Below are 17,046 nucleotides of genomic sequence, written 5' to 3' on the forward strand. Positions count from 1 at the left end.
GTTTTGTTTCTCCAGCAGAGATGTCTGTCTGGGCAGCTCTTCTAGTACAGGTGCCCAAGGGTATATGGCCCTGCTGAAATACTGGGGACAGGCCCAGCAAACCAGTACCATACTGGGTGAGACGCACTCACCCCACAGCTCTGTGTTCACACAAACAGCCCACAAAGGTTACTAGAAGAACCTTTGTTAAAATAGGTCTGATATCAGGGCAGTCCCACCTGCCTAGCATTTACTCTTTGGAATAAAGGACTTTTCAGAGATTTAAGGCATGATGAGAAAGTTCAAGAGCAGTTAGATCAGAAGGCTTCAGGCTGATGGAGATGCTACCAAGGAAACCAGGCCAACATTAAGTGTCCATTCGCATGAACTGGGCAATGGTATTAAAAAAAAAGAAAATAGAAAAAAGGCTTAACTGAGGTAATTGAACTTGAAGAAACCCTGTCCTTTAAGCCAGTGCTGCCAGGGATGGTTTGGAAGTTGAATTCAGCTACAAATTAACTTCCATGTAACTGGTTTAATACCCAGCTGAGCCTCTGACTTTCCTGGGATGACCCTTCTCTGCCAGTACAACATAGCACTCTTCTGCAGGCAGGCAGGAGGAAGCAAAAAGGGAAATAAACAAACAAAAACCCCGAACAGATCCATTTGCAAGTGCTGGTCAAGCCTTTAGGCTGACCGAGATCCTTCAGCAGAGCTGGAGAGTCACAGCACAGAGAGAACACAGTGCGGAGACTCTCGCCTGCACTTTGCTTCACTTGTGAGCAAGGAATTTAGGAAGTAAAACAAACAAAACCCAAACCTTTTGTGGGCAAGGAATGAAATCCCTGGGAGCTGTTCTGTGATGAAGCCAATGGTACCTACGTAACGACAGCTTTCAGAGTCCCTCAGCAACTATATCATGGGCATATTATTTGCACCCACACCCCATCTGTGCTACAGCTCACCCTCAGGTTGTTGAGGTCCAAAGCCCAGGTGAGCCCAGGACGTCAAAGGAGGTGTTGCCTGGGCTCAGCTCAGGGCTCAGCCAGCTCATTCAGACCAGGCAAAAGGAGCTCTGGCCCCGAGCAGGAGAGGCATAGAGGCCAGGATGGTGTATGGGCACCCTGCCTGCCCGGGCTCACTCCCATGGGAGGCATAAAGTTTTGCTGGATGAAAATCCCGGTTTTTTCAGGCGAATTTGAAGGCAAATCCATACTATTCGCTGTCTGCAGAGGGCGGCAGACAGTTTCAGATCTGCTGGTGGGGATGCTGTACCTGGTGTTTGCAGCTGTCAGTCAGGAAGGTACTTGCTCTCTAATGGCCAATGCTCCGCACGGAGGATTAAGTAGGAGTTGGTTTTATTTTTTTCTTTCAGGCATGTATAAATCCCTGAGTTCTCTTTTCCTTTCTTGACACTGAAATAGCAAGAGATACTTTGCTGAGCTGCAACACATGGGCAACAAACCTGCGCTGGCCTCAGCAGACGAGAAATCTCCCTGCTTTTAATCATCAGGAGAGCTAGAAACAACAATGGGCTGCTGCTGATCTTTGCCTTCAGAGAAAACTGTCTGATGCCTGCAAGATTTGAAGCTCACTTTCTTGTAAAGGAGAACAACAGCCTGTGACTCACTGTAAATGCAAATTTTATGTTTCTACTTGTAAAAGTGACTAAAGAAAAGGCCTCCTGGATTCCATCCCATGCACACAGCAACAGCTTCGAAGGACTTTTCCTTTTTCTTTCTTTTCTCCCCTTCTATTTTCTTAACCTGTGCTCTATCAGGTCCATAATCACTTGTGAATTTAACTCCTTTGCCGACAATGAATTCCACACACTTTGCATTTTCATTTCAGCCTGTGCTGCTTAACGTGACTGAAGACTTCAATGACTCAGTTCTGAACAACAGAAGTGGTGATGGATTTTGTGAGCAGGTCTTCATAAAAGCCGAGGTCTTCTTGACTTTAGGGATCATCAGCCTCCTGGAAAACATCCTTGTCATTCTTGCAGTGCTGAAAAATGGAAACCTACATTCTCCCATGTATTTCTTCCTTTGTAGCTTGGCTGTGGCAGATATGTTAGTGAGCATGTCAAATGCCTTGGAGACTATCATGATCGCAATCCTGAGCAACGGCTATTTGATCATTGACGACCACTTCATTCAGCATATGGACAATGTTTTTGACTCGATGATTTGTATTTCTTTGGTAGCCTCAATTTGCAACCTCTTGGTTATAGCCATTGACAGGTACATCACTATTTTCTATGCTCTCCGTTACCACAGCATCATGACTGTGAAGAAAGCTTTAACCCTGATTGTGGTCATTTGGATTGCTTGTATCATCTGTGGCATCATATTCATTGCCTACTCAGAAAGCAAAACTGTCATTGTCTGTCTCATCACCATGTTCTTTACCATGCTCTTTCTCATGGCCTCCCTTTATGTTCACATGTTCTTGTTTGCACGCCTGCATGTTAAGCGGATTGCAGCCCTCCCCGTGGACGGGGTGCCCTACCAGCGTACCTGCATGAAGGGCGCCGTCACCATCACTATATTACTTGGTGTCTTCATTGTTTGCTGGGCACCTTTCTTCCTACACCTCATTCTCATCATTTCTTGCCCAATGAATCCATACTGCATCTGCTACACTTCACACTTTAATACCTACCTGGTCTTGATAATGTGCAACTCAGTAATCGACCCACTCATTTATGCTTTCCGGAGTCTCGAGATGAGAAAGACTTTCAAAGAAATAGTGTGTTGCTGTTACAGCATGAGTGTGGGACAGTGCATGCTGTAAACATCTGACTTTGTGTTGAGAATAGAGAGAGAATACACACAGTAGGTGTATGAATATACTTCTCTAGAGGCAAGGCAGCTCCACTTTAAGAGCAGTGCTTGAAGGAATGGCACAGGAAGGAAAAAAATAATCTTCCACTTGATGCCTTGATTTATACTTTTCAAAATGAAAACCAGATTCAACTAAATTATTTAAATAGTTTTAACAGAAGGAAATCCAGAGTGGCTTACAAAACAGCTCAAGAAACTGGAAAAATGAATCCTGTAAGGGAATACTACCTTAGAGAGGCTTAAATAAGATGCTCTCTACCATTCATTTGTACCTGTTGCTTTATCTCTGTGCCACTGTCAACAAGTCAGTGTTTTCTAAAAGATTCCATTAGTAACCTCTATGGAAAGCTAATCACTTGCAAGACAAATCAAAATGCCAACAGGTAACAGCATTGCTCTACACTTACTCCCATGCCTCCACCTTTAATCGAAAGAGTGGACTGACATTTATGCTGCTTGCTATAAAGCAACGCGAGTACAACATATGAAGGGTGAAAGTAAACATTCCTCTTGCAATTAAATACTCTTTCAGTAGGAATCAGTTAAGTGAACAGGAACAGCTACTGTATCAGTGATAGTGACTTAAACAGCTGCCTGACAGAAGCGACTCGTATGAAGAAGGCATTTACATCACTTATTGTGACACAGGAATATTATATCTTCAATTTTATTCTTGTTTTTAAACTGGAATGCACCAATCAATGTTACATTTGGTATGCTGATAAAAGTAGTCATGGAAATCTCCCTTTGATGAATTGTCACTAAGGAGACCCATCCCTAGAAAATTTTGAAGACTACACAGATCTGAACATAAGGAATAGCTAAAATGCAAAATAGTTTGAATTTAGCTTTGGGTAAAAGCTGCATGGAGTGTTTAGAGATATCTATTTGGCTAAGTTAGGTGCCTAGAGGAAACAAGATATGTATGGCAGATATGACTTCTATGCATTGAGAAATATGTGTCATGGGTCAGTGTCTTTTTACTTAAAGAGCTTTACACTGAGTGCAGTGGATGGACACACCTGCACTGGAAACAAGAAAGCAACGTGCTGTTTGCAATCATTTTCAAACTCTGTGTGCAAGTCAGTGGCATGTAAAGCACGCAACTTCAGCTACAATAATTTAGTCTTTGCCTCTGCTTTTTGTGGGAAGAAACCATGTAAGTGGCCTTCAAACAGCATATTGTAACTGAGCAAAGGCTGACGCTATTTGTGTATAATGCAACATGCAGGCAGTATCACAGACAGTGCCAGACTAAGGAAAAAGTCATTCTAAAGTCTACTTGGACCTTTCTGGTATCTCATTTTTAGGAAAGGCAGTAACCTGAAAGCCTCAGGGTCCTCTATTGCTTTCAAATCTCTAAAAAGTCTCATTGGACTTAAGACTATTTATTTATTTATTTCTAGTGGCATTGGTAGGTCGTTGTTTCTGGGACTCCCCTCTGTCAGTTTAGGAACAGTTCTGCAGACCAGAGCTTCCCAGTTTTCTCTGCCTCCAGTTCTGCATTCACACACTAGTCCTGGTACAACCCGGGCTGATGGTGTTTCACTGCTACTGGCTCCAGAACCCAGCTCTGGCTGTCCATGGGGAAGATTTGTTCCACAGTTTGCAAATATTGGCCCGTGTTTGACTGTTTTATTCTCAGCATCCTACAACCTATGTAGGGAGCAACCTAACTTCTCAGTCCTATGGAGTATCTAAATTTCATGGGGCCAAGAACCATCTCTCCCCCTGTGCTCTAGCCACACTCTGCCCATCAGCCCAAACCAACCTCATGTTCCCTATTTCCCTTGCCCTCTGATGACACCCTGGATTCCCTAACCAAGTTGTTTTCCTCCTATAACCCCATCCTCCAGACCTCCACCTTCCCAACACTTACCTAATCTCATAACCCTTCATTTAAAAAAAAAAAATACTAAACTAAAAAAAAACCCACCAAGGTCACTGTGGAGCATGTGGCAGAACAGGCACAGATGAAAAATTCTCCCATGTTTCAGGTAGAGACCAGAGAAAACCTCAACAACTGGCACGGAGGCTAAACCTGAGTGCTTTCAGCCTTACCTCTGTCTCACACATTACAGTTCGGCACTACTAAGATCTGTCTGTTAGCTCAGCCTGTCTTACTGCTGCGACACCTGATGTAGCACATCAAGATGAACTGAAACAAATCAGCATAGGAAACCACACACCTGCCCTTTTGTGGTGTGGAAAGGCTGCACCTACTCGTTGTAAAAAACTCTACCTGTTGTCAGTGTTATGTACCCTTATACTCTGGAGCATGGTTTGCCATGATACTCTGTCTCAGGTTCCTGTGTATTTAGCTTTTATTGCACCTGATGTCCTACTTACTTCTCTTTTTAAAAGTGATTTTAGATGAGACTGATTCATACTGTGCTTTGCCTTTAAGCAAAACATACGTCTGTTGAATAAAACAATCTGAAGACATCACTTCGAATCGTGTTTGCTTCTATCAGAGCACCATGCCATGTCAAACCACAGCCCTGGTGGTCTGGTTCTTAAGACTAGAAATAGAGTCTAACACTGGGCAAAAAATTCTGAATTCTACAGGTTGTCCACAGAGCTACACAAAAATGAGCAAAAAAAAGCCAGGCGCCTCCATCCCACAGGCAAACATGATGGAAAGAGAATCCATGAAATCCCTCAAAGACCTCTCTCACTTTCTGGCACCAGCTGGTGAAGGTGCAGCTCCTCCCTACAGGTTATCCTTGGAGATGGATGGTGGGTTTGTCCAGCCCCGGTTCCAGATTCCCAGCCCTAACTCACACTTTGCAAATCCACAGTGCAGTCTCCTGCATGGAGCTGGGATGGTGGCCATCACAAGCCTGCCCATAATAGGAAGGGAAATAAACAGCCTCCACGGGGCTGAACCCCACAACAGGAGGCAGCGAATGAATATTGACAGCTACAGGTCCAGGTGTGAAATGGAAGTGAAGGGAAGAACTGCACTCTAAGGAAATACCACTGCACACCATTGCTGTGGGCCAGATCCTGACACTTCACTGAGAAGGAAGCCCTGGAAGTGGCGTTCACCCTCAGGGACAGAGCTGAGGCTCAAGTCAGGACTCACTTAAGACACACACAGAGGGACTGGAACATCAGCAGAAGCCCCCCAAAACAGCATCATTTCCCAGCAGCGCACCCTATAGATGTGTCCATACAGCAGAACAAAGATATCGCAGCAACACAGGCTGGTATAGGGCAGTCCTTAACACATGCTAGTAACCAGAGCAACATTTCCATCTGCTGAGAATCTGCCCCTATTTTTAATTGCAGTGAAATGCAAACACTTTCAGAGCTATTACTGTTAAGCTAAGGTATAATCTGTTCATAAGAAGTGTTTCTTCCTTGGTAAGAGTGCTGGGCTGAACAAGATATATGCAGTTTCCCCCTAGATAATATGAGAAATGATAGACTGAGATAATATCCTTTTCATCTAAAGGTGCCATTTATACAGATTTATTGATTCAGTTTTTCTGCAAGAAAATCAGGCGGTTCACGAGCACTGTAGGAATACCATTTGCTCAAAGACTTGTTAGATAACCTTCATATATTCAGACAAGTGTTTGAATTCACTAGAGCATGAGTTATCCAGCTAAGTCAACACAGCATATTCTGCAAATTACAGACAGGTTTGCCTCTTTCGTATAAAATTCAGCACTATGCATGCAATTTTCCCATCAATACGTGTCTAAATGTTTTATAATTGAAAACATTTATCCTAATGGATAAATAACAAAGTCCAGGCACAGAATTCTGCAGTCAGCCAAGGCTATCGGTAGGGCCGTTAGTACAAATACCTTCATTACCTCTTCACTGAAATAAGATGCTTCTATTTGTTGAAGCCTGGTCTGGGACCAGGGCTAGCTGTTTGGCTTGGTGGCTATACCTAAACCATTACAATGACTTTGAAGCTCACCCACAAAGGAATGCTGCTTCACAACATACACTGGAAACCCCTTTGCTGGGCAGCTCAGCCCAATCTCAGTTCTACACCTCTGAGGTAGTACAAAGGAAACCAGATTCCCAACATGGGTATGGCAGATGCAACAGTTCCAGAACAGCTTGTTCCTCCTGTCTCCACCATCCAAGAGGAGAAGCAAGCTGCACTCACACCAACTGACGTAAGATGATCCTTTCTGAATAAGGCATAGAAATTCAGACAGCGTTCAGCAGGCTACAGGGTGCAGGGCAGGGGGGCTCATGTAGCTTGCATTAGTAATCTGAAGCTTGGCCCCAACTATCACTGTAAATGTTGCTACCAAATCACAACAGGGCTCTCTGGTGTTCCCTTCTCAGAAGAGCTCTGGTACAGGCATTGATCTAAGTATTTATCACAGCTGTAACACAATATCCGTGTTCAACAAGCTTTCGGGTGGAAGGCAGAGGAGAGAAACAGATTTTAAAGAACACTACAACAGACTATCAATAATTCCTGTCCATATATATCACTGTGAAGAACATTCAGATGGTGCTGTTCTGCTCAGTTTAAGGTTAAAAATTAAAAGGTTAAAATACAGCCTTGCCTTTGAGTGTTTCAATTAATCATGCATATTAAGCAGACAGAAGCATTGAGGAAGGAAGATAAAGCAGATTCTTAAGGGCAGAGCTACAGGTGAGGCCCATTTGCACAGGGGAAGCCCACTGCACTGGAAGCAGCACAGCTGCACAGTTCCTTGTGCTCTTTCCTAGGCTCCCAGGTAATGGGGTCACAGCTGAACTCAAATTTTACACTGATGGATGAAAATAAGCTGTATCAGATTCGTTCCAAAGAGAAAAACGTAGCTTTTAATGCTTTAAATCTGCTTGGAAAACAAGCATTTTTAAAATTATTATTCTTGTTTAAAATTAATTTTCCCAGAAATAACAAGTATAGGGAAGCTTGCTCCAAACCCACTTTTCATAATCATTTACCAGCTTAACATCATCACAGTCATTATATATTTCATAAGCAATTAAAATTGGGCTATGCTCATTCATCACTTGTAATATATACCTGTTAGAGTCAGCCTAAAGTCACTGACTGGGTAAGGTACCAACACAGGACCTCGCTACTGGCACCAGGGCTGATTTGAGCAAAAGGTGTATTTCCATCACACTCACCAAGTCAGTGCTGTGCAAAGCAGCCCTAAACCTGCCTGCTGTGGGGAGGCTGAGACACCACAGGTGAGTTAGAAACATCACCGAAACAGAAACACGATAAATCTGGTGTTTGCGCAATGCTGTAGTGGTCCACGGGGCAGAAGCCCAGAAGTACGTACTTTGTGAGGAAGACCTGAGCCAGGACTTTCAAGAGTTAAGTTAAATTCATATAATATTCACATCATTCTGAAAACACTAATAACAAAAGTGGACCTACTCGCTATTCTTACTCATTTATGACTCTACACCAGAAGAGGGCATTCCTCCTTGTTCTGGTATGGTGATAGAAATCACTTTTTATTGTTTATAATCCATTATTTTGCTGGTATGAATGTTCATAGTGCCAGAGCTAAGAATCTGTCCTAAGCAGTTATGAATTTCCAAAGTTTTTTTGTCTTGTTTTAGACTTTTCATTTCTTTGTTTGTAAAAAAAACACACAGATTTCATTCGAGGCTATTCCTCACTTGTGATTACAAGCAAAGGAGGCTCTGCTGAAGTGAGATTTACTTAGGAAATCCATAAATCTGTGATTCCACTGCTCAAACTGCCTCCATTAGTATTAAACACAGTCAGTAGTTACCTCTGAGCCTAACTGTTGCTGTTCTCTATTATTACCAATTCAAGGTCAGAAATGAACATTCTAGAAAAAAAAAATTAAAATATATAGAGCAGTCCTCGTTCACTGAAATGGGCGTAACAATAAGCAGCACAAGACTTTCAACCCATTACTGATATAATCACTACAATTGTAAGGACACACACTGGGGATAAGCTGCAACTGAATTACAAAGCCAGAGGCCAAATATGATGAACTTGAGACTATGTATTAACACATAAATATTATAACCAGGTATTAATTGTTATAGCAATAAATATAGTTCAAATTAACAGGATGAAGACTTTTTTTTTTTAAATAAACACCCATACAGTGGATCAGAAACACCTCCAGCTATCCAAAACCACTAACTTAACTGAAATAAACATTTAAGCATAGGCAAACCTACAGGCAACTCAAGAAATTAATGTTTCTTTAGACTTACATATTCAGAGGGGTACAAGAAACTGTAGGTAAGGCACAGCAACTACAGACCTCCTGCCTGTACGCACCTGCTATTACACACGTCCCCATTTGAGTCTGCTCACTCAACACAGTCCCATTTCACATGAGCTGTTGGGTAGCAATGGCAGCACCTCCCCACCTTCAAAAGCTGCACTGTTGAAACAACCTCCCCCAAAGGGGCCATTTTACTGAGAGAGTTGATCATCAAAGCAGTGAAAAGGTGCAGCTGGGAGAATCAGCCTGAACAGTTATTTCCTGTGATGAGAAAAGGCAGGGAGGGCCTATTAGCACTTGTTTCATTAGGGGTTCACATTGCACCTTAACAGAGTTTTGCATGAGTGTTGGTGTGTATGACTTCGAACTGCTCAAGTGCGTGCTGAGAAACAGAGCCAAGTGTGATTCAGAATAAGTGCGTTAAGAAAAAGAGTACTTCCTCTGCTGTTAGCTTACAGCTGCGCAGGTCATCTTGGGACTGCGAGACTCTCTTTCTCTTCTATAATACCTTATTGAATGGTGGTGAATATTTGCAAAGGCTGATGTTGCAGGCAAGGAAGTTCTGCACTCACTGAGAGGATGATACTCTTCTACTGACTGTCTAGAAAAGTCAAATTAGGCCACTGCTTTGCCGTATCTACGCCAGGAGCAATTCTTCTTCAGCTACAGAGAGAGCTGACAGGAATGGCTAAAACTTAGCACGCTAAATGTTTTTACCTAATTGTTGGTTTTCTCAAGGTAAGTGGTCATGCAAAATTCTATATTCAAGAAAAAATAGAGGACCACAATTTTCTGAAATAACTTTCTCAGGGAACTGAGGAGTCTTTTTACCTCTACCTCAGTGAAAGACAGTGAATTTCTATCCAACCTTGTAGAGGCTGACCTTCACAAGTTTGAAATTAAATTACAAAAAAGTTAAAGTGGCCACTTTATGAAATGTATATATGATGGAAAGGGTCAGGCAGAGGCATCTCTATCCCTTCTAGCTATGCCATCAACTCTGAGATCCTAGAGAGCCTGGTTCTGGGATTGCCCAGACTCTGGGAGACCTGGAGCTATAGTACTGCCAGCAGGCAGGAGTTCTAACACACAGTGAACTAATTCCATGAGTCATTGCAATTCAGATTTTCATCATGGCCAGGATCAACACATCTAAGAAAATATTAGGCAAAAAAAGAGAGGCAGGAGAAAGCTGGAGGGGAAACTGAAGTCTGAACAGCTGTGCAAAAGAGCTACTGGAGGCATGTGGTGACGTTTGAGACGTGGGAGAGGACAAGATCTGGGGCTGGGTACCTTTGGTGCATGTCAGCAGGTAAGACCGACAGCTGTGAAATCAAGAGCCTGCAGCGAATTAGTACAGGCTTCATCCGTATCATTGTAATTGTCTTATTTCACAAAGCCCATGCTAGTACCCATCTTTAAGAACAAAGCACCTCTTCACAAAACACTTGTGTCTCAAAATGAGGCTGAACTTATTCTTCCTTTTGGCAAAACACCAGACCAGCCGTTGCAGCCTTTTATTGCCTGCTTCTTCATTGTGAGCAATTAACGTGATACCTGTAAAAAGATTCGCCTTTAGTAATCTTAAAATTGTACAGCATGTACTTGGAAATACGCTCTAAATCCAGGACTCATAATTTGAAGTTCTTAAGTGGTGCATGGACAGTAAATAAAGATAATCTCTCATTTTCAGGTTTCTCTGCACGAAGGCAATTTGGGTAGACTTGGGAATTCAAAACTTCTGGTAAAACAAATCAGGAGGAAAGACCAAGCATGAGGCATGCAGTAAACTTATCTTAAGAAAGCAATTAACGGGTTTGCATATACAACTTGATCTCCAAAAATTAAACCAAACTCTGTACGACTTCATAGTAAGTGTACTGCATTATATTTTAATGTTTATGTAACAGGCTCTCTAATCAGAAAGGCATGTTATATAACACAAAAGTTGTTCTTTAATGTATAAACATGCACCTAAACTTAAAAGAAAGTGTTGTTATACAGACTCTGTTACTGTATTTCCAGCTTTGCAGCTGGGTATGAGGTGGGAGCCTCAGTTCTTGCCTCTGTGACTCTACAGCTTTTCACTTCCTTCTGAGTCAAGAACGTGTAGTCAGTAGCTGTGACCGTGTACTCCGCAAGAGCGATCACAGGCAGCATTAATCACCTTCGCATCCCTCGTTTGAGAAACCAGCTATCACAACTCTAGGACAATTCCAGCAGTAAAATGCGTTTGCATAAAGGTATAAAAGTCTAATGCTTAAACATGCTTTAAAGTCCATTAATCATCCAGTACTTCTAAGAGATCATGGGCAAAGTAAACCAACATATGATTTAATTTATGGAGATGAGCCATGTAAATTGCATAAAGTTGGGGGGTGCAAAGAAGAAAATTTGGGTAGGCCTGGCGCAAGCTTTTGAATGGCCAAAGAGATTGGGTATATGTTAATAAATTCATTTTTTTTAGGGGGTGGAGGGAGGTGTTTGGGTTTTTTGTTGTTGGCGGTGGTTAGTTTTATTTTGATTCACAAGCAAAAACTGTTTAGCCTGTTTTAGAATCCCAGAATCCCAGACTGGTGGGGCTGGAAGGGCCCTCTGGAGCTCACCCCGTCCCACCCCCTGCGTGAGCAGGCACCCCCAGAGCAGGGGCACAGGGCCGCGTCCAGGCGGGGGGTGAATGTCTCCAGGGAAGGGACCCCACAGCCTCTCTGGGCAGCCTGTGCCCCTGCTCTGGCACCCGCACAGGGAAGGGGTTTCTCCTCCTGTTCAGGGGGAACTTGCCGTGTTCCAACTTGTTCCCATCGCCCCTTGGCCTGGCGTTGGGCACTACTGGAAGGAGCCCAGTCCCACCGTCCTGACACTCACCCTTCAGATATTTATAGGTACTGATGAGATCCCCGCTCAGGCTTCTCTTCTCCAGGCTGAACAAGCCCAGGTCTCTCAGCCTTTCCTCACCAGGGAGATGCTCCAGCCCCTGATCCCCTTGGCAGCTCTGCGCTGGCCTTGCTCCAGCAGTTCCCTGCCCTTCTTGAACTGGGGGGCCCAGAACTGGACGCAGCCCCCCAGATGTGGCCTCACTGGGGCAGAGCAGAGGGGGAGGAGAACCTCCCTCACCCTGCTGGCCACGCTCCTTTTCATGCCCCCCAGGGCACCGCTGGCCCCCTTGGCCCCAAGGGCCCGGTGCTGGCTCAGGGTCACCTCGCTGCCCCCCAGCACCCCCAGGGCCTTCTCAGCAGAGCTGCTTTCCAGTAGTTCATCCCTCAGCCTGTGCTGGTGTATGGGGTTGTTCCTCCCCAGGGGCAGGACCTTACACCTGCAAGGTGCAAAAAAAAGCAGATGCATGCACAGGAGTCACTCCGAGAAACTTCATATAGGCTAATGTACTTCAGAGTGTACAGAAGTAAACATTTAAAATCAACTTAGGTAAATGCAATTAGTCAGTAAGACACCATATTGGATTATTTATGAAATGATAGAAGTTCCCATTGATTAAAATCAGACTAGATGATGCAGAAAAAAGTGCACTGAGAATGTTAAATTCAGAAGCGTGCGTGTATTTTCATACAAAGTGACAGTTGCATATTTCAATAGTAAAAAGCTTTTAGTAATGAGCAATTGTTCTCTGTGCTAAGTGCATTTAGATCAGAAAGCACGGGCTTTTTTTTTTCAACTAAGTAAGCTAAGTTGAAATTGAAATCATATCCAAGCATATACAACTGCGAGCATATACAAGTTGACTTGTGGGAGTAATAACAATGCAAACATTGTTTCCACCACTGATTCATATAATTTGGCCTTATTATGGATGATCTGGCATGCAATTTGATCATTTTTTCATATTGTTATTGCCTAAACTGCATATATTCTTTTGTCATTAAAAATTGTATCTTAAAATTATAAACCAGATATGTCATAAATTCTGTTACCGTATTAATAACTATGAAAACCTGAATTTTAAATCAAAAGCTAGAAGAAATGGGGATGACATTGGAAACAAAAGCAAATTTTCATAGGGCAGTGACTTTCTACCAAGAGAAAAAATATTGTATTTATCTTTTCTTTTTTTCAGAATTTCTACAGGTAGGTAGTAATTAGTTACAAAAAAATCTATTGAGATGAAATCACTCAGCCATGGAATCAGATAGAGCACACATAAGTTACTAAATATGCTTTTTAAAAATGAATTCACCAAGGGGAAAAACATGATGTTCTCAGAGTTTCAATTCATCTTTTTATTCTCTCATCTCATATAGTATTCACTGAAACCGGTTTAGGTTCGATTTCTGCCACCTCTGACTATTTATTGTGTAGTATCGCTGGGAGCTGACATGTCCCTATGACTTCACGTTGTAAAGATTTTTTTTCTCTTGTATTAAAATACCTTCTTTGCTGGCTGACCAGACCTATGCCAGATGCTCTTAGCAGGCTCATATATTTCCAAAGGCAATCGCATGAGGCGAGGGAACGCTTGCCTCCACCCTGTTCTGCTACCAAGAAGACTTTATATTATTTTATCCAGGAACATCAGCTTCCAGCCAGCTTGATGGGCATTAGTCCTAACCTCTGCTGACTGCCAGAGGGACAGAAAGAGAAAACCTCCAAGGGATACATGAAAATTTGCCCTGTAGCTTTGGCCTCTATATTTAGGTATTCTTATTTTGCGTTAGCTAAAAGTATATTGTACTTGTAAGGGTTAAATGGCAGTTAAATCCTTTAAAATTTAAAGCCTACAAAATACAGACATTTAAGGCAACCAAGATCAAATAACAGTGTTACTTAGAGTGAAATATCCACAATCTAAATTCCGTATGATAGCACAAGACCAGTGAAATCAATGCTCCCTCTGTTAATGAGACAGGGTAATCAAAATGGAACTAATTATTTCTCAGATATGCTGGATTTTAAATATCTTGTTTTGACCTAAGCACAGCTCCTTGCCAGAATCTAAAAGCAGTGAAAATACTGACAGTCCAAATCTACAACAAATATTCAAAACCAGCTCAATTATTATCCGAAAAGCAATACATGAAGAGGTATTGAATATTGTACTGGACACCGTCAGTTTGCTTTGCTGAAGGAAAACTAGAGTACGAGGCTCTCTTTGTCTGGCTTACAGACCAGAATGCAACCTCATTGGTACCATGGGCAGAAGCACCTTCCGCGTGCTTCCCTGCTGCTGCCCCCTCCTAAATGAACCCGACTTCTTATTTAGCCACCAAAATATGCCGCTTATAAGTTTTCATGTTCGAAGGTTCTGTAAAGCTTAGGGAAGAGACCGGAAAAGATGTAGGGGACCATTTCTTAATTAATGTCAAATACTGAAACTAGCAAAGTTGGCAGGAGTATGTTTAGTTCAGGGAACAGCATTTTCCAGATCGTAACAGCCAAGAGGCAGCTCAGGGAACAGAATTTTCCGGGATAGCTGGAGCTATGTGACAGTTTTGTAGTTTGTTTTCTTAAACGCTGTCCCTTTGGTAGTTCTCCTTAATTAAAAATTATTCTGATATACTGAAATAATACTTTACTTCTAATGTGACAGTTACTCCCAATTTGTTGTATAATTACTAATCAGGAAAGGCAAGTAGCTTCCTAGGCATATGCACAAATAATGCTATTTAGAAAATTAATTCACTGATATACTACCCACTTCCTTGTTTTATTGGAAGCTGGTAAGAGCAGAACATGTAACACAAGGTTTTAACATTCCTTTTCCTGAAGAGATAAGTACATTAAGACAGCTCTGTAAACGGTGAGTGAAAGCTCTCCATGATCAAAACCACCACATCAAAGAACTTTGAACAATCAGATTTTCTGAATAAAGGAAAAAATGGAATTAACTAAGAATACAGTTCCGACATGGGTATAGCAATGAATACACGAACATTAAGCCATCTGCATAATGAGCGAGCATGTGTTAAAAGCAAAAGGTAATTTCTGTAGGGGAGGAAAAGTCTAGAAATGAGCTGTGTCTTAATGAGAAATTGTCATTACAAAATCTGTATTGTTTGAAAAATGTTGCTTAGCATGATCATGTTAATGTAATCAATTTGTTTTCAAAAATCTCTTTGTTTATGTTGGGAATCCAACAGCCCCTGCCCATTGTGTCAGCTCCTATGGAATCAGACCCACATTGGCTGTGCATCCATGGTGTCTAAGTAGCTAAAACGTGTACTTTCACATCCTACAATTAGTAGTTCATGGTAGAGAATAAGTTTGTTAAGAATTTTCACGTCATCATGAGTTATATATGTATATTTACATATATATCTGTGCATTTATACATGTTTATATGCAAGCCATATATTCGTTTTCCTAATGAAAGCACACTTTGAATCAGTCACTGACAATTCACAGAAAATCTGGAATTAGTTGGTTTTTGAAGTCACGTTTGTTCTTTGCATGTGTTATTTGTCTGTGTTCTTGTAGTAGGAATGTAAGCATCCTCTGTTCGCCTGCCTGCCTGCCTTACATCTAGCTAGTTTGAAATAAAATGTGAAAAACAAATGAGATCCACAGACTCGCAACAGTCATTTTAAGACAAACTGGCACAAAGCAATCTACAATCTACTTAGAAAGATTGGTACTGCCTCCTTCTTGTGGAAAGCTTAAATCTCAGCGGTTCTCTTCTAGGCCAATGTCAACTTAATCCAACTGCTGTTTCAATTTTTACCATCTTATTTCCTGGAACTACAATATACAGCTGGTCTAGTGGACAAATTAGAAAACAAAGGCAATTCCTTTTTTATTTTTCTCCCTTTTAGTTCCTCTGTCTATTTAAGGGCACGCCGGGGCCAAATTTCTTCAGAGAGCTGGCAACACTGAACCCTGGAAGAGTACAGGATCTTGACCATATGCGCAACGAAATGTGAACTGCTGAGCATCCCCTGTGCAAATCCAGCTGAAGTCTGATTGCAAGCCTACCTCAGCAGGTCAGCATTTCTGAAGAGCTCAACATCCCATTTTGGAATAACAAAAAAAGCGACGAGCCTTTCGAGCAGCCTGGCGAGGGCTCCACGGCAGAGCACAAACCTGCAGGTTAAGCTCAGCGGGGCGACTTGGGCAAGCCAGAGAAGGATGATCTGGCTTTCGGTACGCACTACATCTGCAGAAGGTTTGCACGTCTTTTCCCCAGGTTGTCACAACTCAGGGCATTCACAGATGGCCACCGCGAGCGGGGTGATGCTGCGAGCAGCTTGCCGTGCCACACCACAGGCAGGATCAGAGGCGCTCGGCGAAAGCGCTGTCTTGCAGGACTGCCTGAATTCAAACAGATCTAATCAGCAGTTCAGACAGGGCTCTCTTTTCCACCTGGCCAGAAGTGTTTATAGGCAAAACCAATATGCTAGTGTTTCCCTGACATTCATGCTAATAAACTGTGGAAGGAAATCAGCATTAGGAAGCAAAACAACATATAATTGCCATACACAAGTACTGCAAAACAGCCAATTTGTCTGTGATTCAAATGAAAAATTACTATTACTCTGCCTTCATTTGCTATCTTCTGTATCAGAACCTGTTATTAATCATATTCCCAGTCCAGACTCCAGGAATAATACGGTTTAATACCCAGCAGGAAGTGGGCATGTTGACATAATAACCGAAGTGTATATAGTTTGGTTGAATAATTACTTTATTTCAAGGGAGGAAATCATGGAGCCATCGTGAATCCAGCTTTGACTAAAAACTCAGTTTTAAACAGTTAGACACCACCATGGGAAGAGCCACTCAAGTGGAAAAAGATAATCGTTGGATGCCACAGTATATATTAAATGACAATTAGAGAAGGTTCTTATAAAAAAAAAAGAAACACAAGACAAATTACAAATCAATTACCTCTTACTGTCAAGCACATAAAAATTAAGGCTTTCTTGACACCATACTGTGAGATACTGTCAGGGGAGTTTTCTGTTCTGTATAAGAAAATGCTTCAAGCCTGGACTTATTACACTGGCCAGCTTCAGACCTCCAGATAACCTTCAATAACCACAACAAAAATATTGAGAATG

The 17,046-nt window shown here is 42.2% G+C and overlaps 2 protein-coding genes across 2 annotated transcripts in view; one reads left to right on the plus strand and one right to left on the minus strand.

Moving 5' to 3' along the window:
• Positions 1 to 17,046, minus strand: part of LOC104045353 (delphilin-like) — a 108,876-nt gene that overhangs the window by 64,568 nt on the left and 27,262 nt on the right. The window lies entirely within an intron of this gene.
• On the plus strand, positions 1,798 to 2,775 carry MC3R (melanocortin 3 receptor). Its single transcript, XM_009513941.2, has one exon. The coding sequence runs from the start codon at positions 1,798 to 1,800 to the stop codon at positions 2,773 to 2,775; it is 978 nt and encodes a 325-aa protein (XP_009512236.2).

Source organism: Phalacrocorax carbo, chromosome 14 (genome assembly GCF_963921805.1).
Source record: "Phalacrocorax carbo chromosome 14, bPhaCar2.1, whole genome shotgun sequence".
Classification (NCBI taxonomy): Eukaryota; Metazoa; Chordata; class Aves; order Suliformes; family Phalacrocoracidae; genus Phalacrocorax; species Phalacrocorax carbo.

What these genes read in the sequence shown, in the direction of transcription:
- MC3R (XM_009513941.2), top strand. Translation starts at nt 1,798, where the DNA reads ATGAATTCCACACACTTTGCATTTTCATTTCAGCCTGTGCTGCTTAAC.